Source organism: Phallusia mammillata, chromosome 7 (assembly GCF_965637545.1).
Source record: "Phallusia mammillata chromosome 7, kaPhaMamm4.hap1.1, whole genome shotgun sequence".
Taxonomy (NCBI): Eukaryota; Metazoa; Chordata; class Ascidiacea; order Phlebobranchia; family Ascidiidae; genus Phallusia; species Phallusia mammillata.
Window position 1 is genome coordinate 23,091,569 of NC_137258.1, and position 27,662 is coordinate 23,119,230.

The following is a 27,662-nucleotide window of genomic DNA, read 5'->3' on the forward strand; positions in this document are numbered from 1 at the left end:
CATACGTTACTAGTTATTTTATCTCAATACAATCCCAATCAACTCATGACAGCTTCAATCATGCATAGATCAATCAATAATACGCAATTCTTAACATAATTGAAAAGGTTTTGAACAGAAACACAAAGCTAAACGACCACAAATCCCAAAGGAGAGATAGAGACGTGCTCCCTTAAATCAATCGCATCCCATAGTTACTTGTACATATGCCAAAGTAATTAGTCGCTTTGTTCCACGAAATCTACGTTTCCAGTTGCCTTTGTTGGAACATCTCTGCCATATAAGTAAGTCTAGGGCAGTGGTTCTTAACCTGTGGGTAATTACCCCCAAAGGGGTAATTTGGCATTTTAAAAGGGGTAACATAGATTTTCTGTTATAGTTATCATTAGATTCTTGGTTATCATTATTGCAACCAGCAAACATTTTGTAATGAGGGTAAAATTTATTCAAAATAATTCAATAAAAAGTCAATCTTAATAGATTTCTCGGCGTCCTGCCACATTTTCAAAATAAAAAAGAAGTAACTTCGATGGCAAACGTTGTCATGCGCTTCTACTCTAAAAGTCTCAATATGTTTCACTCGTAACCATGCTATTTGTGATGTCATAAAACTAGAACTAGAGTCTCTCGTAAACATCTGTTTCGTATACAATTGACGGTATAGTCCAGTTAGTGATAGGCATTATAGGCGTGAGGTAGCATTTGTTTCTTTTGTAGTAGTAACTAATTTGGACCCCAAAAATATTAGGTGATGTTTTTCTAAAAAGGGGTAATTGATATCCATCAAAACATTTTGTGGGTAACAACAGAAAAAAGGTTAAGAACCACTGGTCTAGGGGAACGCTTTTCTGGTACCTAGCAGCTATTTAAAGTGCACAGGATAGCCCATGTTTTTTCGGTGTCCTTGCTGTTTTACGTAACCGTTTAACAACCACATTGTGATGAAGTAAAAATGAATTTAATATTGCTTTTTGCTACTTCTCCACCCAACGTAAAGATACGAAAAAAAGATAGATCGGCGAAAATTTGTACAAGATAAATCAATTTAATTCAATTGTTATAGCTTCCGGTCAGTGCACTGTCCTTTGTTTCACGAATTCTAAATGTATCTTGCGTATGTCGTAATATTTTCCACTTTCTTGAGAAAGCACCGTCAGTATGACCGCAAAATTATGCTGAGAGCGCGTGTGAACGGAAAGACATTTAGGAATATATTTTGTCACCTGATCAGCAACGAGTTTAAGTCACGTTTAACCGTTCCGTGAATACAACAATGTTGAATAATTTCATTTTTTGACAAAGCGGACAGCCACACTAACCTGCTTTATTTGAATGAAAAAGAGTTTAATGGCAAAAATAGCGGCCCAAAAAGACGTAAAAAGCGACGTGCTTTATTGTTCAAACGTTATTTTTATCATTAAACTTATAAACAGATTCGTACATAGTGTTCCAAAAGTAGTTTTATTTCAAAATGCTTGACAATAAAACTCTGATAAATACCTAATATGTTGGCTTGGACCTATAGGAAGATTTGAATGCCAACCAGTTTTCATGAGTGGTTTTGTTGGTAACGCAACGCAACCTTCGTGAAAGGAAAATGTACACCAACCGACATGCTTAGCCACATGTACGCTTGGGGCCAGACTGTGGTCGAATTGCCACAGACGCATTGCGGTTCAACTGTGGTCAAAATGCGTCCTGTGCATCTCATGTTGACAAAGTGTGCCATCCTTGATGCTTTTGCCCAAATAATTTGTCCTCAGTTAAACTCATTCGAATCTAAAATGTCAGTTACGCTGGTTGACTTGTTATGCAAATTCATGAAAAAGGTTTTATGTTTGTATGCATAACGGTAACCGAATAAACTTTGAATGGTTCATTCTTTGACTCACTTTTTTCTTAATTCAAAGTCATAGAAAACTTTATAGACCAGGTTGCAACTGGTCTGGCTGTAGTCAGGCCGGCCTTTACGGGTCGGGTGTTGGGCTTAACGGGCCAATTACGTGACTGAATCCAACTTGCTGCTTATAAATCGTATTATTTCTTGCATAACATGGAACTGACTAGTGCATTAACACATCTGTACATTCCGTAAATCCTCTATCAGTCATTTTGCTTCGGGCCTAAATCAGGCCTGAAAAGTATTCGGGTTTGTGCCTTAAAGTTTGGCCCAGTAAAACTATGGCTATGGACTCAATTACGAACTTTTTAACACGCACAGACTTAAGGCAATTTAAAAGCCAAACATGTTTATATTATAAAGTGGCAGTGACGAGCAATAAGCTTGCTAGCTCTCAGGAAGAAATGGTTCGACCTTTAAACTTAGAGTAAGTTTTCCTGATTCAAACTCGTCCTCTTACGCACAAAAGCAACTTGCATTAGCCACAGTCAATTAATGACAAGAGCCGCATGTGTACATCCTGTATTACCTACAGGCTGTGTCGTGTTAACAAAACTTCACACTGGAGTTTCAGTGCTTCTCAAACTGTTTTACCTTTCCACCCACTTATTCATTACTTTTCTCAAATAAACAAAACACACATTTTCTGATCTAATGCATGACGAAACTGTTGGCCGCTCACTTAATTCCACAAAACAACTAAGTATGGGCGGTAGCTGTCTGATTGAAAAGCCCTGACCCAGGTCTTATACAAAAAGCAATCAAAGTCTTTGTCCTACTTCTGACAAGCTCTGATGGTTCGGTTTTCGTGACATACTTTAGCGGCAAGATATGCAGACAATGCAAATTTCAAAATGCGCCAGACAGATTAGATGTGAAAAGTTGACTGGCCAACACCCGACTGCGCCCTGCCACAAATCACATCAATTACAACTGCAAGTACATCCTGTGTTGTATAACCTACTATCACGCACTGATTGCAAAACATAAGTCGACTAACTAAAGCCTCATAAAATACCAGTACACAACATGTATAAACAAACATTTTGATACTTTTACCATCTATTTTTACCACGTTACCATGTAGTTTATCTTAACACCAATAATTTATCTGTTTCAAGTTAAATGAAGTATTATTCTCTTCCTTCTTTTTTAGCAAAGCATTATTCTATGTTCTGTGTGCAACCTTTTGTAATGACTCTTTTTTATGTGTATTTTTTATTCGTTACTATTCAATGAAAGTAAAGTGCCTTAAAAGCTGTCTTAGATAGAAAAGTAAATTCTCTGTAATGCTTCTGGTTTTCTATACTCGCTTTGGCAAAACTCTGACATTCAACCAAGCTCTTGCTTTGCTGCGCACGATCCAACTTAAATCAAATTAGATTAACATGCCACAGCTTCCTCTAGGGTGTTTGTATCTCTCAATGGAAAGCCATGCTCCCTGTGGTTGCATTATACACTTGTGAGTGACACCTTCTATTTGTACATGGCTTCCAAATTTGCACTGGTCAGGCTATCACAAAGAAAAGAGAACGTATATAATTGGCAAAAGTTATATCGCTTGTGCAGTATAACTTCTTAACACTAAATATTGCTTGACTAATATTCGTTTGTCAGACTTTTTGTTATTGCCACAACCCTTAAAACTGTAACCAGACGAACTGTTTTTGTGATTGACACAACCCTTAAAACTGTAACCAGACGAAACGATAAACTTGAATCGAAAGTTTTGTGAAACTTCTGCAATAATTCATATTCCTCAATTGTTCTTAAATTTCTCTGTTAAGTTATTGATAAAAATCTTTTGTAATTTTGTTTTTAGCACGTAGCAAAACGATGATTGTCAGGTTCTTTCTCATTTTCGCCTGCCCTGAATTACGTAATTGTCGAAAACAACGAAACTTCTGGCAGTGGCAGAATAGCTTAGCGTAAGGAAATCCATTTAGTTCGTTTGCTGATTGGGCGAAAACTTCCGTTGGAAGTAGGCGTAAACTGGGTTTGTCCGGTTCCATAAACAGTTGTTTCGTTACTTTCCTTTGATGTGCCAAAAATGGCGCAAATGCATGATTTTTAATAAAGTTTTTTACTAACAGCCGCGTATATCTCACTTGTATATCTTGCCCAAACTTTCACATAATTTGTTTAATCTTTGGTTTTTGCGATATATTGTCTTGGTTACGTACATCAAAACTAAGTGTAAATGTTGAATCGCGTTTATCTGTCCACGTTTTTCTTCAATTCCAAGGTCTCGGTAGTGGATGTTATCTTGCGATGCAATAACAACCACTGAACAGGGCGTGGCAACGATTATTAGGAAAATCCTTAGGACAAGGTTTCCATTTTTAAGTAAAAAATGTCTACAGTTGTTATTGTGTGAATACGACAGATGTTTTTCTGGCAAAATATCACTCAACAGAAACAGTGCAACCTGAAACTACAATGGAAACAGTACAAGCTGAAACTACAATGGAAACAGTACAACCTGCAACTACAGCAGTAACAATAAGTACAAACTGCAACTACAGTACAACCTGCAACTACAGTAGTAACAGTACAACCTGCAACTACTGTAGCAAAAGTAGAAACTACAACTACAGTAGTAACATTACAATCTGAAACTACTGTAGCAAAAGTACAAACTGCAACTACAGTAGTAACAGTATAACCTGCAACTACTGTAGCAAAAGTACAAACTACAACTACAGTAGTAACATTACAATCTGAAAATACAGTAGCAACAGTACAAACTACAACTACAGTAGTAACATTACAATCTGAAATTACAGTAGCAAAAGTACAAACTACAACTACAGTAGTAACATTGCAACCTGCAACTACAATAGCAATTAGCACAACCTGACTACAGCAGCAACGACACAATCAACAAGCATAGGGGCAAGAGTGCATTTGTAGGAGATGCTGCAGAACAAAACAAAATGAGAAAAGTAATTTTGAACAGAAACAAAACAACGAATGAATCTTCTCAATATACAATGTTGGTTTACAAATGAATAAAATCGAACAGTTGTGTTACTCTAACAATTGTTTGTTCCATTAAGTTAAAACATTAACATTCCTGGTAGTTTTGTTGGTTAAGTGCCACAGTGTCGGTTATAAACGCGTAAACAAACATAAACTAAAATTTCAATATTCTTAGTGTAACTCGAATTGAAATTGGATTTAGTTGCAGTTAAATAAAACAAAGAAGTTTTGACGATGAAACAATATTGCACAAATGTAGTTAGAAAAACACAACAAAACTTAGTTTAGAGTTCTCGCATGGGATGCTTCAAACAAACGTCTTAACCTAACGGAGCGTGAAGAGGCACGGGCACACTGCTGTCAAAATGGAACGAAGCGTTGCCTTGATTGCGCTGGAAATGGGATGAATGCAAACGCACAAAAGAATGGACGAAATGGTTTCGACAACATTTGGCAAATTGATGAAAACCAATTTCGGATAAAACGAGTCAGGCTGTCTGTAAAATCCCGTCGCGGTGTCGATGAACACAAACAGTATTGAAGTCATAGTGCCGCCGACGTACACAATAGAAACAATAAAAATCGCTAGAAGGTCTCGTTTTGTTTTTTCCAGCAGCAAGCTTCCAGTCCTATGCTGCTTGGTTCGGTCGGGTTCCGCGAACGGAGTATCCCCCGGCGTTTCCACGGAGTTTTCCCGGGAAACGTGGAACACGTGGACACTGTGCTGCTGCAGCTCGGCACTGATTCGACGGAGGTCGACGTATGACCGCACGAGGGCACCGATGAGCGCGAACAGCGAAATCAAACACAAGGCAGTGCTGATGTAAACTGTGTGGTTGGCCAGGGGCGCAACATCGTGGGCACATCTGCCTGTAACAGATAAATGTTAAAGTTTTTGACATTGTTATTTTACCAAATGTGGTAAAATAAGTGTTATCTGGCAAATAAAGCATAAGTTGCAAAAATCATATGAGATAAATCCAGAAGCGTAATTGCAAACGAAAAATAACAATAATAAATGTTTAAAGACAATTCTTAGTACCATCTCTGCAATTATTTGGCAAAAGTACTATCTTGGCAATTATCAAACAGGATAAATGCAAGTATAATGTGGTAATTGAAGCAACAAATACGAAACTCATATAGGCCCAGACAGGTCATTTAAAGCTACGAAACAAAAATGCCTGTCCAAAGTGACATTTCTTACTACCGTCATGACAGTTACTCAGAGTAATATCGCGTGTACCACAGGACTTAATGAGAATTGTAAGCCATTCATTGTTTAAGTGTTGGAACCAGGAGTCTCTATTGACACAAGTTCTGGGTATCATGTGATGCTTAAACTTACTGCCTAAATCCTCAGCTACACCAGTACTTGGAACGTAATCGAACGGACACTTGTAAATATGGGAACAGTTGTCGGCCGTGATGCTGATCAGAATGATAAGAATTGGGAAGAACCATGAGAGGAAGATCAGGATCCTGGCTTTTGAGCGTTCCGACAATTCCTTAAATCTGTTGGAAACAAAAAATGTTTTTTTGGACCAAGATTTTTTTCATTGACTGGATATACATTTAGAAGACATAAGATGAGAAATCATCTAACATCCCCATTTTCTCAAATGTTTCCTACTAAAGGCAAAAACCGAAGTCAAACTAATAAAGGCAAGCAAAACTCTATTAGGCCTGGTGCATTGCGATTTATACACGAAAATACTGTTATTATTGGCCAGATTCGAAATTGTAAGGCTTTTTCAAGCGATAAATACTTGTTTTTAGCTCCATGTAAAAAACCTGCGCAAAAAATCGATAACATCGTACATAACGTGTTTTGTTAACTCTAATTAAGTAGTTAAGTCGTCATTGTATTATCGAACGTGCAGGTAAAAGTTTTCTTAACATTCCTGTACGAGTTGGTGGTTGTTTCTTCTGGCAAGAACCTTTTACTGCATCTAAACTTACTTGACAAGTATCCAGGGCAGTCGTGTGACCTTGTTTGACTGATTTTCCCCTCTCAAGCTGAGGCCAGCCACTGTTCCACTAATCCTCATTAGGTTCTTTCGCATTGCCATGATGATCATCACGATACTCCAATAAAACACTGGAAAACAGCAAGTTTTCTGGTAAAATGTGACAGTTGCGTTTTTAAGCCTGCTTTAAACTAGAGCGACCGAGTGCTTGGTTGGTTTGAGGGTAACTTTTGCCTTTTGCAACTCTCTCGCTTGCGCCGTTACGTGACTGCAGTGTACTGATGTAACTGATCATCACGATACTTAATAAAACACTGGAAAACAACAAGTTTTCTTGCAAAAGTTGGAACTTTATGATTTGTAGGGAGTTTCTTTGATGAAGTCTGCTTTGAAGTAGAGAGGTTAAGCGGTCAGTTAGTTCAGGGGTAATAACTTTGCCTCTGCAAACTGACTCTCTTGCGCTTGTACGTGGCTGCAGTGTACCGCACGTGACGCTAGAGGGGTTGATTCTACAAAATCTTTTGCATACACAAATGAACAAAGATACACATAAAAAAAGCATTTTGGTTTGAATCACGTTAAAAAACATGACAGTGATGAATCACTTATTGACAGAAAATATTTTCATCACAGAGTTAAAAAAATTATCCAAAGAACCCCCTTATATGCGTAATGCGTGTTTTAAAATGCTTATTGGCACACATATAAAATATTTTGTTCTGGTAGCATTGATTGTCGTTTCACCTGGGTCAACTGCAAATTTGATTTTTTTTTCTTCACGTCAAAAGCATGCTATTTTTGCTTAGTATTGCAAGTCACAAGTTCACAGCCTGGTGCAACAAAAGCCTACAATGCCAAGGTTGTATAAATGCATGCTGGCTTAATTTGTGAGTATAACGTAGACGTTGCGTGTTACTGCCAATCAACATCACATTGTCTTAAGCCGAGGTTAAAAATGACGTCAAAGGGACCATTTTGTCAGCGATTTTCCGAGCAGACGAGTTGATGTCCTGTATTTGACTCCGCTTGAATTGATTTAGCGCACTTTTGACCTTGAGGCAGAAAGCTAATTATTACGTATACAGGTCCCGCAATAGTAAGGAAATTAAATGTGCAATTCCTTGGTTTATTTTAAGAGCACGTTTGAATTAAATGTGAAAATGTGTTTTATTTGTGAGTGAAATGAACGTGACTGTAAATAAGAGGTAAACTGTTACGCAAAAAAGAAAAACTGAACATAATACATGCAAAAAATTGAAAGAATTCAAACTGGTCTTATACACTTGACAATCAAACTGTCGGGTACATTGCCCTGTAGTTACAATAATAGAAATCAATCCAGACATTAGTAAGTTGTCAAACCCTTCTGTTAGTTTTGTTTCACCTGATGAAACGTTGATGTTCTATACACAAATATTAACTTGTATTATTTGGCCGAGAATATTTAGAACCGTGTGTTTTGAACCCGCCCACATTTAGACATATATTAAATAAACCCTTAAAGACAAACAAAAAACCAAGCACTTTACCTAAGAACAGCATCACGAGTGTTGACTTTTCGAACGCCCACCAATAAAGATATCCGTCTGAATGTTGATTGTCGGACGGAAACTCGCTTCCTAAGTAAGGTTTGCCGAAGTTTTGTGAAAACGTGTCGTAGACTCTAATCGCAGATGCTACAGTGCTCGCTAAAACCACGTTTAACCCGTAAAGGCAAACGACTCGGGCCAATAGACGTTTCCTGTGGAAATATTTGATTACTAGATTTAGATATGACGGACTTCCTTTTCAAGGTTTAAGGGTACTAGGAAATATGTGTAACTGTTACACAGTATACGTGCGTACTTTGAAATGGTTTCGTTTCTGAGAAATGATTGTTTGTTTTTCCTTACGGTGGATTGGCTGATTTAACGTTTTAGTGATAAGATGGCAATGGTTTTATGGTAGCTTCGTTCAAATACCTTGAACATGCTTTGACTGTAAAACAAATTGATTTTTGTGAAATATTTTCTCAAAAAAAAAACGATTGTGTAATGATGATGCCTACAATTGTTGTCAAAATAAACCGAAAATAATACGGGACAAAGTTTAATGGTTTATTATTCCCATAAGTACGAATATGGTGCGAGATATCTTAAACCTTTATCAGCTTAGTGGTCACTGCCCCCTTTACCTTTTAGAAGTTGTTGTATCACGGATTAGTTTTGTCGAAACGTTTTGGGTGATAAACTCATTGTCTTTTCAACGACCATTTCTTCTAAGTTAAATTTTGGAACATGGAAATTATGGTAGGATAGGTTTCAAATCAGATGGCTTTATGTAGTTGAAGCTTAATTTAGTTTTGCGAACTGGACGAAAACTAGCTGACGTTGCGATAATCGGAAGCAAGATTTTAATTGGAGACCTTCCATTGACGTTTGGAAACACAAAACTTGTTTACAAACAACATTACATGATTTCAATTGATCCTAAGAAAAGTTATCTTCGCCCTATTGCTTGCTCATTAATTATTTAGTCGTCAAATGGCTTCTTATTAGCAATGAACCAAAAACTGTCAAAGTCTTGGTTTTTGCATCTGAATTCTACTAAAGAAACTTTCCACAAAAACACGTTAATTTGCATTTTTTTTCATTTTTATTTAATTGTAAAATCTTGTGGGATGTTTGTCTGGCCACGTGTTTCTGGTTAGTTTATCACTCAATGCCATCGAAATCGAAACTTGTTGTCTTAGAGAGCATTGAAAAACACAATCACTTAAAGTGCACCATGGGCACCAGATTCATCTTTATGAGCGCATTGGGTTATATGGGTCTATGGAAAACTCCCTTTTTGCCCCTTTTGTGCCGTCGCCCTTGCTGATCACCGCAGATAAACATTTAATTTTTGAACGAACGATTTGTTGTTTTGCTTTATGTTTTAGTGTCATTACATTGATCTTTAACGTTGCGCAATTGTTTCCAGCTGGGTGATTGCTTAATGCAGTTGTGTCACTATGTTTTTCAAGCAAGTGAACTAAGCTTAACTTTAAGGCCTGTTAACTTAATGTCGTGAAACTTTATACCACCGCATTGCCAACTCTGTGGAAGTTGTTATTGTTACGTTGCAATGTGACGTCATAAACGGCGTAATGACAAATGTATTAACGTCGCGGAGACAAATGGATTTGCTGTAATGTTCAGTGATGGACATATCTGTCACGGAAGGTGAATTGCCTCCTGCGGGTTTATCTTCTCATCTGACCGCATCCATCTAAACTAGCCCTTCCTTACCCTATTTAAGGCTTGTATAGAAATTCATCCACAAGCAATTACCTCAAACTCTTTTGACTGACTAAAAGTTGTACATTTCTCCAAACAAACATGGGTGTAGCGTGTAGCCTAAAAAGGAGAAGAGATACAAGAGCTATTCTTTGTTGTCTATTCTAAAATATTCTTTGTTGTCAGATAAAGGTGTAATGATTTACTTAAAAAGATTTAAGCATTAACTAATAATGCCCTGTAAATTAGGAGCAACTTATCTGAATCAGTGTGTTTCAACCAATGTGGCGCAGCACAAAAAATCGTAGTGTTAGAAGTCCAACTATTATCGTAATAACAAAATTCGGGTGGGTATGTTATCACCAAAGTGATTTTGATCGTATTTGTTGGTAAAAACAGTTTGATCCAGTCATCAAAAGTTGCAAGTTAATTTCTTGGGTTGGTTTTATTTTTGTTTTATACCTGGAAAAATTTGTTACGCGAACAAAAATGTATGATTGGTCAGTGTGTTGTAACCGTACAATACTAATCCAAATCAACAAATACATCTTAATTGATGCTCTTACCTCTGGAAAACCAGACAAACCAGAAGAAAAACGTTGATCGGGAAAAGTATGATGGCCAAAACGGCCTGGACTTGCAAACTTGAGGCGTGCGGTCCGGCGCTCTTTAGCACGCAAGTCATATTCGAGGACGAATTCATTCCGCTCATTGGATTATACAAGTCAGCAGAATTCGTATTTAATTATTGATGTCTCTTGTATCACATTTGGCCGCGCGAGAATCAACACGTGCTTTCAAGGTCGAGGAAGGTCACAACGTCAAAGTTCTGTCCCTAGGGATGTCTGCAAAGTAAAGATATCGATTTTTAGGATATGAATTTCGAGAGACCGCTTTGTCAGTTCGTGATATAGAATATCTTCTGCCTGTCATATTATTAATGCATGAATATGGCAGTGATGGAAGCGTTAGCGTTAACTTATAGGTGATCGATAACGCAACGTCAATTAGTTTCTTGGCTTGAGGAATGAAATACACTTTCTACAGTCTATGGCATAGACTCTATGCCAGTGGTTCTCAAACTTTTTAGACCGCGACCCAAATCAGAGTTTGATGAACATCTCACGACCCAAGCATCAAACATAAAAAATGTATTAAACGAGATGGACTGCAATTTCGAGGCCACGTCGCCGCATAGAAGTCTGCCCATGTCAAAATGTCTGCAGGCTTAACGAGTTCGATTCGTTTGACAACACTGCATAACACAACACACATTGTGGCTTTGCAGCACCATGAATATTGATAGAAGTAAATCCCAAATCTAAAAAAGCTTCCTTGTACGAATACCTACTCATCCACGCTAACTGTTACGTCTCCACTTTCAGTTTCGCCAGATTAACTTGTCCTATTATTTCCCGTGCTACGACGTTACAATCGTCATGGGCTTAACAGTCAAGTTGGAAGCCTATTGTCGTCTGTATGTGGTAATGATTGGTTCATTTTACGGTACAACATGGTCGAGTGAGGTGATTTTACTATCAGATTAAATAAATTCGTTTTTGTTTACTTAATGCAGTAATAGTTCGTTCGGGCAGAATTGAATCACAATAGCGCGACCCATTTTTTGAACCTGCGCGACCCATGTTTGGGTCGCGACCCATACTTTGAGAACCACTGCTCTATGCAAACTGGACTGATATCTTGTCCATATTATTCACATTGTGCCGACCCAAAACGCTCTGTCAAAAGAAGTTAAATACTCGTGCCACGCTCTAAATGCGAATAATGTGTTGCGTTTTAGGTATATATTCAAGAAAGAAGGGTTTTAAAAAAATAAATTACGTCAGTACTGAAAATCATATTCAGTATGGACCTTTCAACGGTGTCAAAATTTATTATAAGTTTCATTTCAAAAAACATGTTTCTGTCATTACAAGTGCATAAGGTCGGTCGTTGTCGGTCGTTCCCTATCGTTGTGCACAAACCCCTTCATAATCTGCATACAATGACTAGAGTAAGGAGAAACGACTGCAAGTTTATAGCCTCTGAACTGACCTAGTACATAAATTAGCATGAAAACTTAAAAAGAAAAACTAAAACTTGTTTTTGTGGTCTGGTAGTGCAAAAAAGTAACTCAAATTTTCACTGTTAAAGTCATTTTATTGTTTCGCCACCTATACAATAGTCTTTTTGAACCTTCTTAATCTACAGACAAATGCTGAAACTATGTATAAGATGTCACTGTAGGGTTATAGCTGCTGTAATATAGTTGCAACTGCCTGTGGTCGTACTTTGGTATGTTAAAAGAAGATGCAACTTCCTTTTAAAGATCTTTTGATGTCTATTACAGCGAAGTTTGATTGAAATTATCGCTATCTTTAAATCTATCGGCACTTCAAATGCCATTAACGGCTACAAAAAGTTCAGTGGTTCCTCGAACAACATGTCAATTGCGTTCCACGAAATCGAAATTAATCATTTACTCTGTTGTGTTGCTTCCTGTCATAAAGATGCCATGAAGGAAGTCTTGAATAGGCGGCAAAAAACTCGGTTTCGATGTTCAAAGTATACAATCATGGGAAATTTTGCCTTATGCTGTAACTTTATAAACCATGAATTAAGTTAATAAAAATCATTAGGTCATTCGTCCTTACGACTTTCATTGTAGATCAGGGGTTCCCAACCTTTTTACGATCTCGTACCACTTGGACGCTCTGCACTGCCACGCGTACCACCATAGAGAACTAATGTGCTCTATCTATGGTACCACTTCTTGCAGAACAATTGATTTGTTCGAATCATATTTCATTCAACGCTAGCTTAAGGTTAAGCTACAAAACAGCAGATGATATCTATCAAGAGCAATCATTTGACAGAATTAACGCCCACTGTGCCACAGCGTTGTTCGGCTTTTCATAGCAAGTAGCAACTATGCTTTTTGTTGAGAATTGACATGACCTGTATTTTGAAGATCGTAATGATACGAAACAACAGGAATAGTTATGTAACAATGACAATAGACCTGGGGAATGTTTTTTTTTGTAAACAAGGCCAGATAAACAAAATATAAAGTTGCAAATCGAGGTTTTTGTGAACAAAACAGAAGCTACTCGCGTACCACCTGAAAACCCTTCGCGTACCACTAGTGGTACGCGTACCACAGGTTGGGAACCCCTGTTGTAGATCCATTGTAGTCTCAAGCTTATTATCTTAAGGATGAATAACTTAACGTCTTAGCTGAACTTAAATCAATAGACATAAGGTTCATTATAGTCTCCATCCATCACGCAACGAACTGGGAGATTCTAGTTTTCTAGTTTAAGTTTAAAGTACAAGTTTTTATGTACCACAAGTCCACAAAATACGGAACTGTAGAAATCTCTCGTATGTCTAAATAAATTAGTGTGTACAAGTCAAGTGTAAAAAATCAGAAAAAAGCTTTACCTCTGCAGTAACTTCACTCTTGTCTTACAGTACACCAAAGCTACACTGGACTGTTGAAATGATTTCGGTCTTAACGGCTTATATATACTCGTGTGTAAATAGGCGTATGTCTGTTTATGTTCAAAATGACAACTGCATGCATTGGCGATTGAAATGTCCATTTCATTTTGCTTTTCATCCCTGCGTGGCGGAGGAAGTATTGGACAGCTTCCTACATATGCGCTGAAACAATCCAGAATCACAGTCCGACACTAATATATTATAACGTTGCTTCATGTACATTTGCATAGGTGTACATAAGACGAGATCTTTTGTGGAAATATTCATCACAACTGTAATTGCAACAACCTTTAAATCTATAAATGCTTTAACCATCAGAACCGTAATTACAACAAACAACAACATTCACTATCAATAACCAAGTTGTTACCAAAAAAACTTGCTTTATTTCATACTGATATCGGATTGCATGAGCGGTTTTTCAACATCACATATGCTTTCGGATTGTATGCGTCATAACTTGAGAACTGAATCATTTTGAAACACATTAAAGCAACGACCTCTACAGGACACTGAAAAACTTATTTCACCAACGTTTGTCAGCCTTTAGGATGCGCCAAATCTGTTGAGATGTTTTCTGGCTTAACTTTGTCGCTAATCCTGAATGTACTTTCTCAAACCACATATTTAACTTATGTCATGGACTGTTAGCCGTGATGCAGTGTCTAACTGACCACAGGTTAAGAACTGTTTATCAAAGTGAGCGATTTATCAAGTTAAGCGAAATGCCTGTTTAAACCTGAAGGTTACACGTTTAACTACGGAACCTGTCACAGTCACTTTATCATGTTCGTTCAATCAACGTCTGCCTTCGCTGGTCAAAAGGTAGCAAAACAAAGGTGAAGCGAAAACTGCTGACGAGTTCGTGCCTCTACCTGACATGTATTACACATGCTGAGATCACAGTAACGTTTGTGACGTCAATCGAAATGTCTAAATGGGTCGTTTTTGTCCATTGATAAATATGCTGTTCGGAGCGCGGCTCAGTGTTGCAAGGTCGACCTTACATATACAATGGCGTGACAAACTTTAATTTGCATTACAATTTGGTAAGTCTGCGTGGTGCATTTAAATTACGGATGGTTACAATAGTTTATGCGAACGTCAGTGGCAAAACGTTTGACGTATAAGATACCGTTATATGTTACTTTTTGTTCTTGGCTATGCTACCCTTGCTAAGGCGTGTCTTTGATTCAAATTTGTCTTATACTTCTTGCTCAACGTACCGACTCATCAAGTTTCTCATCAATTACTATTACCATGGCTGCATATTTTGACTGTCATATAATTAAGATTAATACAGCATACTTTGATATATTCCTTCCGCACTTTTCAAAACTGTTAGTATTATTTCCCGACCACGGCATATAAGTTGAAACGGTTACTATAGAATAACACCGCTTGTCAATTCAGAATATATTTGTATCAAATATAAATCATTTTTAAGGTGCAGCCCAGTAAAGCGCAATCTAAAACACATTGGTCTGTACAAATACCAAGTTCCCTCGATTTCATGGAAACTTACATTCTGATATTACATGTAACACGCCACGCGAGTCGCATAACGTGATGGAATTATACATGATTGCCGTTAATAAAAAGCCATAATTAGTCGGCAAGGCAAAGGCTTGACCCAACCGCGACACAAAGTTATTTTCGGCTGTGGTTATTTGCTATACGTTGTCTAGGCTAAAAGACTTTGACGGTGATCAATGAGGACTAGACCTGTATTTCTTAAACCTTTCTAAACCTGCGGACCGGTGAACTTATAGAACCTTGGGTTGTTATAGAATCTAACCCTAAAGTAATAAACCTAACACATTGATGGTATTTCCTGCAACGCTAAAGCGAAATTAAAACACTTTTTTACCAACAATCACGTTTTGTTAGGTCATAATGGCATTAAGCGCTTCGTTGGTTTCACTGCTTTACATCTAAAGTAGCTGCACCCTAATTTTTTTGGAATTAAGGTGTAAACCTGAAATATATTTTTAGGCCGGTTGAAACGTGATAAAAAATGTACGGTTTTAGTATGTTGTGTATACCGTTGGTATGTACACTCCCAACTTTATCTATGACGCATCCACATTGATGGTGTTATACTTTCTATCAATGATGAAAATAACAATTATTCATCTTTAACACAATTCTGTTAACCTCATTTTTTGTTTGCACTGCCAGAAATAGCCACTGATTTGTCAGTGAGTCATTGACTGTTCTAATACAACTGTGTTAACAAACTTACAAACGAAATTATACCACCATCTCTTTTCAAGTCCACTTTTGCACTGATATGAACTGGCATTTTGTAGTTGATTGGTATTTTAACCACTTTCCAAAACTGACAGCCAGAAATTACCACAAAAAGTAAAAAAATGAGATTTACACTATTCTAATAATTCCATTTTAATTTTCCTGTGTCTTCAGGCAAACCTGTTTTTATTTTGGACGAATCTAATTCTCACTACCTAACATCTTACCAAAACACAAGTTTACCACACAACTAGATCGACATACTAACTACCTTCGCAACACACACTCACTTATTATTAGGCAATTTTCTCTGGCTATTAACCAAGTGTCAATTGACGTTCTATCTCTGCTTAATATAGCTTCATTGGCATTTTATGCGTTTTCAAACGGTCAATTCGCATTTGTCAAGACGTTTCAACGTCCTATAAAAAATCTAAAGCATGTACAGATCACATACAACGGTTATAAAACAATTTTATGTGCTTAAGTCGTTCATCGCACTTATGGCTTTGAAATATGACTTGTCACGTTATTAAGTTTGAGTATTATAGCTAACCTGTCATGATCATGTGTATTGGTGTCTTATATACGTTTCCTTATCATCCTTGTAACAATAACACACATTTGCGTACAAAGTAATCGTAGAAGCACGCTGCTCTGTTGTTTTCCTGCAAAGATTGGGGAAATGTTATCAACACGAAGTTCCCCGTTTGCATGTCGTCAAGGATAGCGATGTACGTGTACTATACTGACGCACCATCTACATTATAATCTACGCATTGTGCATTACACTTTACTTATACGTGCACACCTACACCTGTAAAAAATCCTTACATGGTTTTCTACTTATTAATTTACGTGATAACAATTTAAATGTATGTTTGTCGTACATGTGTGTAAGGTAGAAACGCGCTTTGAACTAAAGGTCATTTTATAACGTCAATGGTTTATAATTGCTTAATACTACACTTGGTTTTGCCGTCCCTAGGTTGAACGTGCCGTGTTTAATAATTATGGAATACTTTCTTACTTTACGTTATGTTTTGTGCATAAAAAAGTAAATTGGTATAGAGACGGTCGATATTTTAACTAAGGTTTCGAACCACGGTGTTTTAAACTTAATAAAATGTATTTGAATATGTTGTGTTTAAACTAACAACTTTTGGATTACCATGAATTATTGTAGGGTGACGGGTGATATTTAGAAAAATTCCTCCTAAAACTTGTTTCTTTCGTTTCGAATAAAAACAGCCCACGAAGTCGATGCATTTGCAACGTCATAGTATGGGAAAACACCACTAACCAGATGAATACCTTGTCGCTAACTGCTTGGTATATGCAGCTTGGTATATGAGTTTTGTCCCAAAAATACTTTTTACAATGGACCTAAGCAAAGGTTTTTGAAAAGATATTAATCTATAGAGTTATGTCTTACATATGTGTGATGTTATGACACTTAGAACAAGGTCAACCTATAGTTGCTATAAGTATTTGATTTTGAAAGCATTAGATTTTGTTCGCCGAAATCGTCCTTACAGTCGTATGTAAATGTTAACTGACTGCCCCTTTTTGGCTTCGTCAGTGCAAATACCGCACATCACAGTAACAGTTCCCAATCATTTACAGGAAGTTATACCTGGTATTAGCTCCCTGTTTACACAACGTAGGCACGATTAATGCCATCATCAACTGAAAACACTTAAACTTGCAACTTCAGGTTTTTCACTAACCAACTATAGTTCATTTCAAGAGTTTTTTAAGTAGCTATACACGGAGTCAAAAATGTTTGACGTTATGTTACGTTTCGACGCAATTACTTTTATACGCACGTTTGCGTACACACTACAGATTGCCCATTTACATTTTTCGGGGAAAAGGTATGTTCATCTTTTCAACTGCCTGCACTGTCAGGTTATGCATAAACACAAGCAATGAGACTTAAAGAAACTCTTACTTTTTTGTCATAAAAAGCCAAGATAGTGGTATTGTTGCCAAAAACCTGGTAGTAACAGTCTTGTTAGTTGCATTAACAAGCTTTCATTTGTTTTTACGGTCTTTACGTTTCAACAATGCGCAGCTTTTTCTGACTTGGAGACTGCCCTACTATAGTGCAATTGTGTCGCTGTGTTTTCTTTCATCAAGCGAAGCAAACTCAACTTTCTTTTGCTGTTTGACGGTATTTCTTAACAACCCACTGTTTTGCACATTTAAGCTTTCAATTCAAGCCTCAGAAACAACACGCCATTAAATAAATCTTAGCACAAAAATTTCAAAGCATAAAATCATCTCTACCCATTTTAATGCTGTTTCGTACACCACACGTTTAACATACCAAGACCCACACAACTGGTTGTCTAAACTGCTTAGCTAAGGTAATATTTTTCATTTCAGCTGTACAAAGGTCGCAAGGGGACAGTTAAACGTACAACCCGTGATACAGCTGTTATTGCTTCCTTAAACGACCACAGGAACTAACCGACAGTCACGTAAAAGCCGCAAGGGCATGGGCAATTATAGACTTTAACGACCAAGAGAAGCGTTACCATTTTACACGTTTTAATGTACTGAAATGCTAAACTTTATCACTAAATTACCACGGTTTTTAGACTAATTCCTATAACGAGAAACGGTTTAGAAACAAACATCGATGCATGGTTTTAAAAAATTTTTACACACTTTGCATTCAGCTTTTTTCCTAGGTGCTTACATAAACTCTGTTCTAGCTCGAATTACAACCTGCACTGATGATTACAAACGTCTGCAAGATGTTGCAAAAATACATGTTTTCTGGCGAAATGTTTTTGATTAAAGTATTTAAAAAGTGCCTTATTAGCAAATACGACACGTTTAACTAAACAAATATGCCCCCTGTGCGCACTTAGGGAAGCCTGAACATTTTGTAAATAGTTTCCCATCTGCCGTTAAACGTTGGTCCCTGTACGTGATAAATAGGCTTCGCTAGCAGACTAAACAAAGCATTGAACGTGTGAAGGTAAACTTCCCGTCAGGCTGTTCTAATGCATTGATTAATGCAAAAATAACGACTGTTGCGTCATAATCACGTAAAACAAATTTGAACGAAACGATTGTAAAGAACAGTAGAGCTTTGTGTTTTTAATAATGATTCATCTTAAAATGGTAGTTTAGCATATGAGTTTTAAATAGTTTTACCAGGCATTGTTTTTATGCGTGCGATATTTTGCGTAGCCCATGCACATTACGTTGAAACATAGCGTAAATATAGAACAACTTCCTTTGTTTTGTTATTTGTGCGTACGTTGCTTTGACTAATTTTGCCTACAGATTTTGTTTTACTGCTTTTTATAGCTTTTCACTCAAAAACATTTATTTGTTTTAAATCAACGCAAAATCAAAAACCCCAATTGTACCTAAAAACAGCATTTTTCACCAAAACTTGCAAAACACAAAACGAGAAATAAATAATTAATGAGGTCCTCAATTACCACAACCCTATACCAAGGAATAGTGACATTCTAAATTATTCATCAATCTTTGTTTGCTCACAATTGAATGAAAGGCAGTTAGCTCAGACCACTAATCTTTTGCTATTTACCAAGCTTGCTGTTCTTTTTTTTTTGATTAGACAAAAAAAAGCTCTGTTCCCTTGGTCTAAATACCGTGTAAACCAAAAAGCAAAAATTACCGAAGTGTTATTCAAACACAAACTGCTGCAATGGTATAGTCCTGTCTTAAAGTGGTCTGAATCTAGTTTATTTCTCTATATTTAATAAATAGTTTGAAAAGCAAATTTCGCAAATTTTGTGCTTTATTGGCATGAACGACAAGTAAATGCTTTCATGCTTACAATGAGTCAGCTATCGAACTGCTGTCTTATTGCTAGTGTGTTAAGTGAGTATTATTTGCCTTCTAAAATGACAAAGTTGGTGACTTCAATTTAGTCTTTAGCTTCAAGTGCATTTATCTTGAGCTTTGCTGTATATAAACCTTGTAAATTTCCTAGCTTAAGGTATGTTGTCTTCGCAAAAACAAAAATTTTCAAAAACGAAACCTTTCAAAGCACGACACTTTCACAATATTTGCAGTCAATTGCTTTCTTGTATCCTGATCTATATCGATCCTGTTTTTAAACCTTATACGCCGGTGAAATTTAGTCATAGAGATTCGACTTATTATAAGGTAGAGGGGGTTTACGATCGTTAAAACAGGCGAAAAGGTTCAAGGAGAAGAGGTTGATTTTGTATTCCGTAAAAATCCAGATTTAAGCTCGGGCCTCAATGCTAAAAGTAAAATTTTATTAATCATCTTGGTTTACATGCTAAGTCCGTTTTTCGCTTATACAAAGTACCAATTCAGGACAGAGACACGAACTGTGCTTTCCACTTTTTTACGTTTAGAAACGTCTCCAAACAACTCCAAACAATTCGTTTCTATATCCAGTTTTGTGATTAAATGTCCATGTAACACCGTCCCTATGATTTCCCACAGCGAGCGAAATCAACTTAATTCAACAACCAATATTCCTGCGCGTTATCAGTTTTTTACTGTTATTGATTAACAATGCCTTCATTTACACATTTACACAAAACACGACCTTCCAATTAATCTTAGACTGGACTCTGATCTGATCTCATTAAAGAAGCCTTGCAGATTACCAGCACGTTGCTTCACAATTACAACCCTTCTTCTTTCCATTCCGAAACTCTTTCTTCACATTCCAGCAGCTACGCCGTTCAAACAAAAATCCTAAAACGAGCTTACACTAACGAATGCTTACAGGTCTAATTTCCCGTGAGGCTACAATCTTATTACATCATGCCAATTCCCAAACGCTCTTAATGTCACTTCTTGCAGCCTTCCCTCGTGTCACGTACAATGCAAACCGAAAGACAATCGGATATTAAATTACCACCACCAAGGTTTCGTTTTACGCTTTGGGACGGCTTAGATTGCTCATTGGCGCTCTGAAATGAACGTGTTGACATATGCTCCGTGTCTACATTAGATATTTGAACTGATACATTGTTTCCGATGACTGTTAATCGTGGTTAGAAGGTATTTAGTACTGGTATCGATTCGATAGCTGCAAATATCATAACCTGAAAGGTCTGAAGGCGAAAAATATCATATAATGTGAAGACATTTATGATTTATTGGTCAAATTGTCGTTCAGGACCCAATTTGCAAATGCTAAATACCATCGTAGCAAATTCTATGTTGAGAAAATATCACAAAAGCTACGACCTAATTCATTTCAGGTCAATTGAATATCTTTTGATGCCAACGTGGCACATACACACAAACCTGGCAAACCTCAAGTGGTGTCTGACATTGGAGTCTATTTGACATCCAAGAGTCAATATCAGGTTTTCAAATTCCACGAATTTCAGACCAATTTGGCATTTAGATTTCGAAGAGGAAATGCAAGACCTGTCAATCAAGCTTCTTCCCATTACTGACAAACGGTATGACGCGCGTGTCTCTGTTCTGCAAGCATTGCCAATTATATGTGATTGTTCCCTTGGGCAGTGATTTTTAACCAGTGTTCCATGAATAATCGTCAGATGTTTAACACGAAATTGATTAGTTGACCAGTACTCAATAGAACACTCGTCCAAAATCACTGGTTTAACAGGCTAGGTATAAATAGCTTTTCTTTCAGGAAAGGAATTGTCTACTATCACCAGTTTGAATGTTCCATCGTGATTTTGCTTCATTTATTGTTGTCAATAATAAGACTCCTTGTGACATAATAGGAATGTATTTGCGTGGGCCTGTTGCTGCTTACAATAGTTGAGTGTGAGATTGTTTATTTTATTGCATCTTTATAAATTTTCGTTGGTGTTATCCAGGAATAATTTAATGCATAGTGCGTTCAGTGGCTCAAAAAGGTTAAAAAACACTGCCCTCAGTGATTTTGAACAGGATCTGTCTTGAATGCTGACTGAGTTAAATTCGTACAGATTAGATTATTGTTAAATGAGTAACCGAAGATACCAACAAAAGTAGAAAACGCGTACTTTTAAGAAGAGTTTAGCAGTTAGGAGGCAGAAACGCTGCGTCTTTACTTGTATTTACTGTCATTGCATTAATTGCTCCAAAACTTAGTCGATATAAAGTTACTTTTTAACCTGAATTTTGAGATTTGCAGTTTCAAGGGTATTTGGTTTTATGTGGTTTCGACCCATTTACGTACATTTTTTCGCACCAAACGATCTAATCAATGTCTCTCAATCAACATTACCACTCTTAATGCGTGAAAAACTATATTTTTGCAACAAAAAGGAGCGATGGGAAAGAAAGTCAAAATTTGGCATGGAAATCGAAACTGAATTATTTTGATGCGTTGGCATTGGCATCAAGCGCGTCATCTGGTGGTTGAATTTCTGCCGCATTTTCCATGGTTGGGGTGCGGGGTGTCATTTCCAGTTCATCGCTCAGCCTGTCAGGGGTAACTTCCCAGTTATGAATGTAAATCTACAGGGTTTGGCAGCAAAATAAAGTGTTGTTAATGATGTTGTAGATGATAATCACTTTAAGCCAGTTTCATATAACTATAGTCGCATGCACCACAGGTGCTTGCTCATTGCTCATTTTCAATCACGTAAAAATATTAAACCTGTAGTTATAACTTTCTTTGGAACAAAACCATACAAAAATTTAAACTCGTAACTCAAGAACACAAGAGTTCACAAAAGAAAGCCAGTTAGTAATCCATTTAAATGTACGGCATCAGATTCCGGTTAATTGTGATCAATTTAATCGCAAACTCGTTTTATTGCATACTGACTCCTAAACATAAGGTCATCATAAGTTACGTCTCCCAGTTTATGGTATACCCCGGTTAATCCCCAGAGAAAGCTTGAACAATTGAACTTGCCACCATGTCCACTGCAAAATGTGGTAAACAAGAAGCCACTAAAATCTATGCAACGAACCTGGTAAATGACACAAAACAAGAGCGATTCCACAATCTGATACAAAAAGTAAACTAGAGGATAAGAGTACATTTCCAATATCATACACGTACATCTGCGAAAAAACACCGATTTAAAGCCTTATTTTGCAATTTCTCAACGGTAACTGTGCCCAAGTGAATGGTCGCATTTAATAGCTTCACAGAAATAAAATGAATTCAAGAGCAATATTCGTTGAAGTACAGAATGTAGCGAATATTTAGGCAGTGCTTACATGTATTGAATATGCCCCCGAATGTTTAATCTTGACATAAAATGAAAACACGCAGTGTGTTGAATAAACATGGTTTTCTCGCAATAAAGTAGTATGGTTATTATGATATAGCACATCAGAAAGCAGTGTTGTTTGAAACGGCCGAGAACGATTGTCTTTTTACGTCTTGTTTTAGGTCCTATACAATATCTTGACAGTGATTTGGGGTATAACCTAAAGAAACGTTTTGCAATGACAAAACCAGCCCCTTAAATTTACCAGCTATGTGGTCATAAAATACTGGCTACGTTGTGTTGAACGTGCGTTTACATAACCCACCCGTAGTTGAGTTGAATGATCGTCGTGCACAGCTGGGAATTCTGCGTTCCCGTTTCTATGGCGATAGTTCGCTTCTGCTTTTCGGTGATGACGTCACTGCCGAGTAGTTTAGAGGTCAGATGCGACAGAGCGTAACCTAGTACGTAACCTACAAAAGAGAATATGCCGTTTTGTGGATGAATAATACAAGAAAACAGCTGATATTATATGACAAATTTGTGTTAACATTTTAGGTTTAAAATAAATTGGATAACTAAATCTAGTTCAGTCTGTTCACTCTTTGTTTGATAAATACAGACGTTTTCTCCGTCCAAGTGCCGATTATATTAGCTGAAATCATAACAAAATGTCACTGCTTATCATCATTTTGTACAAGGTTTTAAACCCTTTTTGTTTGGCTGTGTTAAATTGCTTTTGCGAAACTCTTTGGTAGCAGTAGCAGTACATATTCGCACTTTATAAAAACAAATTTGGATATTGGTCTCTACAGAGAGTTTCGTACAAAATTACTTCACCTGTCAAAGGCAGAATGAACCCGATCGACCAATAAATGGTAGGAATATGAAAAGCTGAAGGGTAGAGAAGAATTCCAATCAGTGCTGCCGCCAAAATTACAAATATCCCAATCACAGCTCCAACCTAGCGATAAAAATAATCAGCGAACACAGAACGCCCTGTATATCGCTTTCACGAAGTGTGCGGCATGGGGTTCGAACCCTAAACTTTAGTTTTATGTTGTAGCCCAAATATCCCAAGTCTGCAGACTCAGATAATTCAGTATTTGACAGGTTTTCATTAGTCTGTCTTACTTCACATTTACATCTTTTGGTTTTTGTAATTTACACTAAGTGAACGGTTCTATGAGACACAAATGGTCTGACCATAAAATGACGAAGAAACACTGTTATACAACAAACACAAATCTCATGCAAGGCGCGCAAAAAAGGACATTTGTGGAATAAAGGCAAAGTATAAACCAGGGTGCCCAACGTACGACGGCAGATCAAAAACTTTATCATCCAACTACTGACCCTGGAAATGATTCTTGCCACGTTTGGTTTGAAGTAGTTGATGACGATTCCGATTGCCACTGGAGCGATGAAAACCGCGAGAAGGATGCCTAAACAAATAAGATGTGAAAAATAAGTTCGAAAAACACAAATACGTAATTAAAAACACTGCAAGACTGTACAAACAGTTGTAAACCTATATTTGAATTTACAATTTGATATTGATTAAAATAAATAATTATTTTGCTTTTGTTTACAAAAGACACTTAGAAACGTACAAAATCCTCTAAACAAGTTTAAACAAATACTTTAACAAAAAAACAAATGTAAATGTACATCCCGTGACTTCCATGGTATATAGCACTTGTTTTGATGTAAACGTACCAGGGAAGAAACTGACAAATGAAAGCTTTAATGCCAAATATGTGTCTTCAATTACATACTTAAACAAGAAACAAAACTATTTATGAGTACTTACATATATTGACGTAAGGCACGACAACAGTTTCATCCACAAATGCTCGAGCGTAAATAAAGAGACATAAAGGCATCATGGCAAAAGCCAACATGGTTGATGTTGCCGTCATAGCAATGCTTTAAACAATTTTTTTTATCAAACAATTGTTAGATCAAGTTTATAACAAGCCTACATTAAAAACATGCATGTTTGCACCAAAACAATCCGATACACAATTCATGGTTCCTATGAGACAATTCATTTCGACGGTTGCAATTTAAATTACAAGGCTAATGGAAAAGTTTATTCAACCGAATTACCTATTAAGACTAAAGGTGCAGAACTTGCGGTCAACGGGCCAAATCAACCTTTGGCCCGCAAAGACGTCTGCATTTTAAATGAAGAATGGCTCGCTTAACTATTTCAATCCACTGCTAGCAAGCGAATATAGTTTGTTTTGTTTTTTCTGAGCAGATCAATGCGTCCGGTGCTATTTTACTTCGGCCTATATACCACTGCGACTAGAAGCAGTTGTTAACGTAATAAAAGTAAAGTTCATATTTGTTATTGTGGCTACTTTCTGTCGTCGATCTGCCGGTTACGTTAGTTGCATTTAGCCATCAGTGTTTGAGGTTGCACACCCCTGATTTTGATCATAGCTCAACACAATGCTTAAACTCAATAACTTAGCCTTACAACAACTTTGCCTACTACCTGAGGTCCATATCGCCGTTGATCCAGTAAGCGATGAGGTTGGAAGCGTTGCCACCAGGCAAACATCCCATGATCAGGACGACCAATGCTTTCGCTTGCGTAAGTCCCATCAGGGTTGCAAGAACGAACGCACACAAAGGCATGATGCCAAATTGACATAGAAAACCTGGGCATGAAAGCAACATAGATGTACTATGCCAGGGATTCTTCGCCAAAGTCATTTATAGTACACTTTAAATTAACGTCTAAACCAGTATATTACAACGTTTTTGTACGTACGCCCATCAAAATTTAATTTTATATTTAAAACTTGCCATGGAAGGCGGGTCGAAAACAAAGCACTAAAAGTAAACAATAATATTAGTTTTGAGCGTGTAATGGAACAAAAATGTATTGAATATTGGCACTAGTTTTGCGCTTCGGCACTTACAAACAACAATTCAAAACCGTTGTCTCACCAATTAGAATCCCCCACGGGCGAACGAGTCTGGTCTTGAGCTTTTCCACTTGCACGTTGCATCCCATTGCAAACATGACGATAGAGACACATCCAATCAGCGCAAGGCTAAGTGCACGACTGCAAACAACAAACCAATACAGACGAATCTCCCATTTTTCCGTTTTTGTGTGCAATTAACCAGATTTTACAATTACCAGAGTTTCGAATGCAAATAATGGAACAATGAGATTAACCTGTTTGAATTTAACCAGATTTTACGGTTATCAACCCCTACTGACCATGCAAACCCTTTCCTGTCAACACATATTTTAAATCATTTGCAAACCTGTAATTCGCTTGCTTTTGTGAGGAGCATTCTGGAATTTGGACTGTTATGTCATCAACGCTAGCGCAGTATTCCGCCATTGTTGGTACTGAATAAAAGCAACATTAGGACGTAGACCGCAACAGCGGTTTTAGTAGAGGGTCAAGCATACATTGAAATAGATCCTAAACTAACGATCACTGTTTGACTTTTTTATGTTTATGTGATTTCATATTTGTTGTGCTAAAATATAAACATTGCCTATTTTTATTAGGAAACTTTACAATTTGACTTTTCCAAAACTTGCATCTTTAACATTCTCGAACCCCCGAAAAAACATTTTTGACTTTGTACAAAAAATCAGATTTACAAACCGACAGCTTTTCCTGTACGATTTCTGTCATCTTCTGAACCGGATCCGGATCCCGATAAATCAATTATTCCGGATTCAGATACTTCATTAATTCCGGAACCGGATACATTCCATCCGCTAAAATCGTTCGATTCCCACCATTGTGGTGACGTAACAAACGGTTCTGATGTAAAGAGAAACGATGTCGTATTCATATTTTTAATTCAAGTTTTCTTTATATCTTTCGAAGCGGATTAGAGTTTGTAAAAATCTAGGAATTAAAACAAGTTAACGCCAAACGTTTTTGTAGCACAACTTTCGATTAAATCTGCGACAACTATGAGTGAACATTTATACAGACTTTTGTCACACAGAATTTGCAAATCTAACGCAAAAACAACCCTAATACATATCAGTCGTAGTACGCGAGGCTTATTAAAAGCGTCATATGCAAACAGGCTCTTGTCGCGGGTTCGAATCCCACCACATGCTTGATTTTTTTAGCTTATGCCTTGCCTCTTTTAAGTAATGTTACCTAAAGAAACCTTAACTACTAAGCAGCTAAACAGTACAAAATTTCAAAAATACAAAACAAAAACAGAGCGAAAACACTTCATTACATATTAAACTTTAACACAGACCAAACTTCTAATCCTAACAAATTCTTAAAAACGGACTATAAGTATAAAAGGCTGCAGAAATCATCATGTCAGGCAACTGAAGTAAAACAATCACACTGACTTTACATTATGATTCCGCTTTTCTTGCGAGCACGACTTGTAAGAGACCCTGTTCTTATCTCTGCCGCTTGCAAGTTGGGACACGTTTTGCTGGACGGTCAAAGATAGCAGCGTTAAAATTGAAACCAACAGATATAAGTCAAATGGTTTGGTTGGAACTTTATAAAACGGATTCTGAGCTTTGGTGTTGGTATTTGTCTGAAAATCTTGGTTTTTGGGCAGATAACATTGTTGTATGGAAATTTTACGTTGCTTATGATTACACTACAAT

At 37.1% G+C, this 27,662-nt stretch overlaps 2 protein-coding genes across 4 annotated transcripts; both read right to left on the reverse strand.

The window, feature by feature from the left end:
* Positions 1-4,619: 4,619 nt before the first annotated feature.
* Positions 4,620-10,951, reverse strand: LOC145239653 (uncharacterized). Its single transcript, XM_080103024.1, has 5 exons — positions 10,676-10,951; positions 8,382-8,593; positions 6,845-6,983; positions 6,231-6,397; positions 4,620-5,752 (listed from the first exon to the last, which is right to left on the reverse strand). Exons 1-5 carry the CDS (start codon positions 10,819-10,821, stop codon positions 5,208-5,210), a joined length of 1,209 nt encoding a protein of 402 aa, XP_079959150.1. The 5' UTR covers positions 10,822-10,951; the 3' UTR covers positions 4,620-5,207.
* Positions 10,952-22,094: 11,143 nt separating this feature from the next.
* LOC145239337 (ileal sodium/bile acid cotransporter-like) lies at positions 22,095-27,388 on the reverse strand. Of its 3 annotated transcripts, XM_080102647.1 has the most exons (10): positions 26,674-27,386; positions 26,321-26,408; positions 25,994-26,112; positions 25,536-25,701; positions 24,843-24,958; positions 24,386-24,474; positions 23,870-23,993; positions 23,355-23,502; positions 22,784-22,877; positions 22,095-22,322 (listed from the first exon to the last, which is right to left on the reverse strand). In XM_080102647.1, exons 1-10 carry the CDS (start codon positions 26,864-26,866, stop codon positions 22,179-22,181), a joined length of 1,281 nt encoding a protein of 426 aa, XP_079958773.1. In that variant the 5' UTR covers positions 26,867-27,386; the 3' UTR covers positions 22,095-22,178. The 3 variants fall into 3 exon arrangements, with proteins under 3 accessions (XP_079958773.1, XP_079958774.1, XP_079958772.1); XM_080102648.1 differs by lacking the exon at positions 22,784-22,877 and having other exon boundaries at positions 22,220-22,322; positions 26,674-27,387; XM_080102646.1 differs by lacking the exon at positions 22,095-22,322 and having other exon boundaries at positions 22,329-22,877; positions 26,674-27,388.
* Positions 27,389-27,662: the final 274 nt, after the last annotated feature.

Bases quoted from the DNA above. Each gene is read 5' to 3' on its own strand.
- LOC145239337 (XM_080102646.1), bottom strand. From the start codon at position 26,866: ATGAATACGACATCGTTTCTCTTTACATCAGAACCGTTTGTTACGTCA. The intron at 24,475-24,842 runs GTAAGTACTCAT...TTATTTGTTTAG, and splicing joins CGTGCCTTACGTCAATATAT to GCATCCTTCTCGCGGTTTTC. The intron at 23,994-24,385 runs GTCAGTAGTTGG...TTTTATCGCTAG, and splicing joins TGGCAAGAATCATTTCCAGG to GTTGGAGCTGTGATTGGGAT.
- LOC145239653 (XM_080103024.1), bottom strand. From the start codon at position 10,821: ATGAGCGGAATGAATTCGTCCTCGAATATGACTTGCGTGCTAAAGAGC. The intron at 6,984-8,381 runs GTAAAGTGCTTG...GCTGTTTTCCAG, and splicing joins ACTCGTGATGCTGTTCTTAG to TGTTTTATTGGAGTATCGTG. The intron at 6,398-6,844 runs GTAAGTTTAGAT...TGTTTCCAACAG, and splicing joins CTGCCCTGGATACTTGTCAA to ATTTAAGGAATTGTCGGAAC.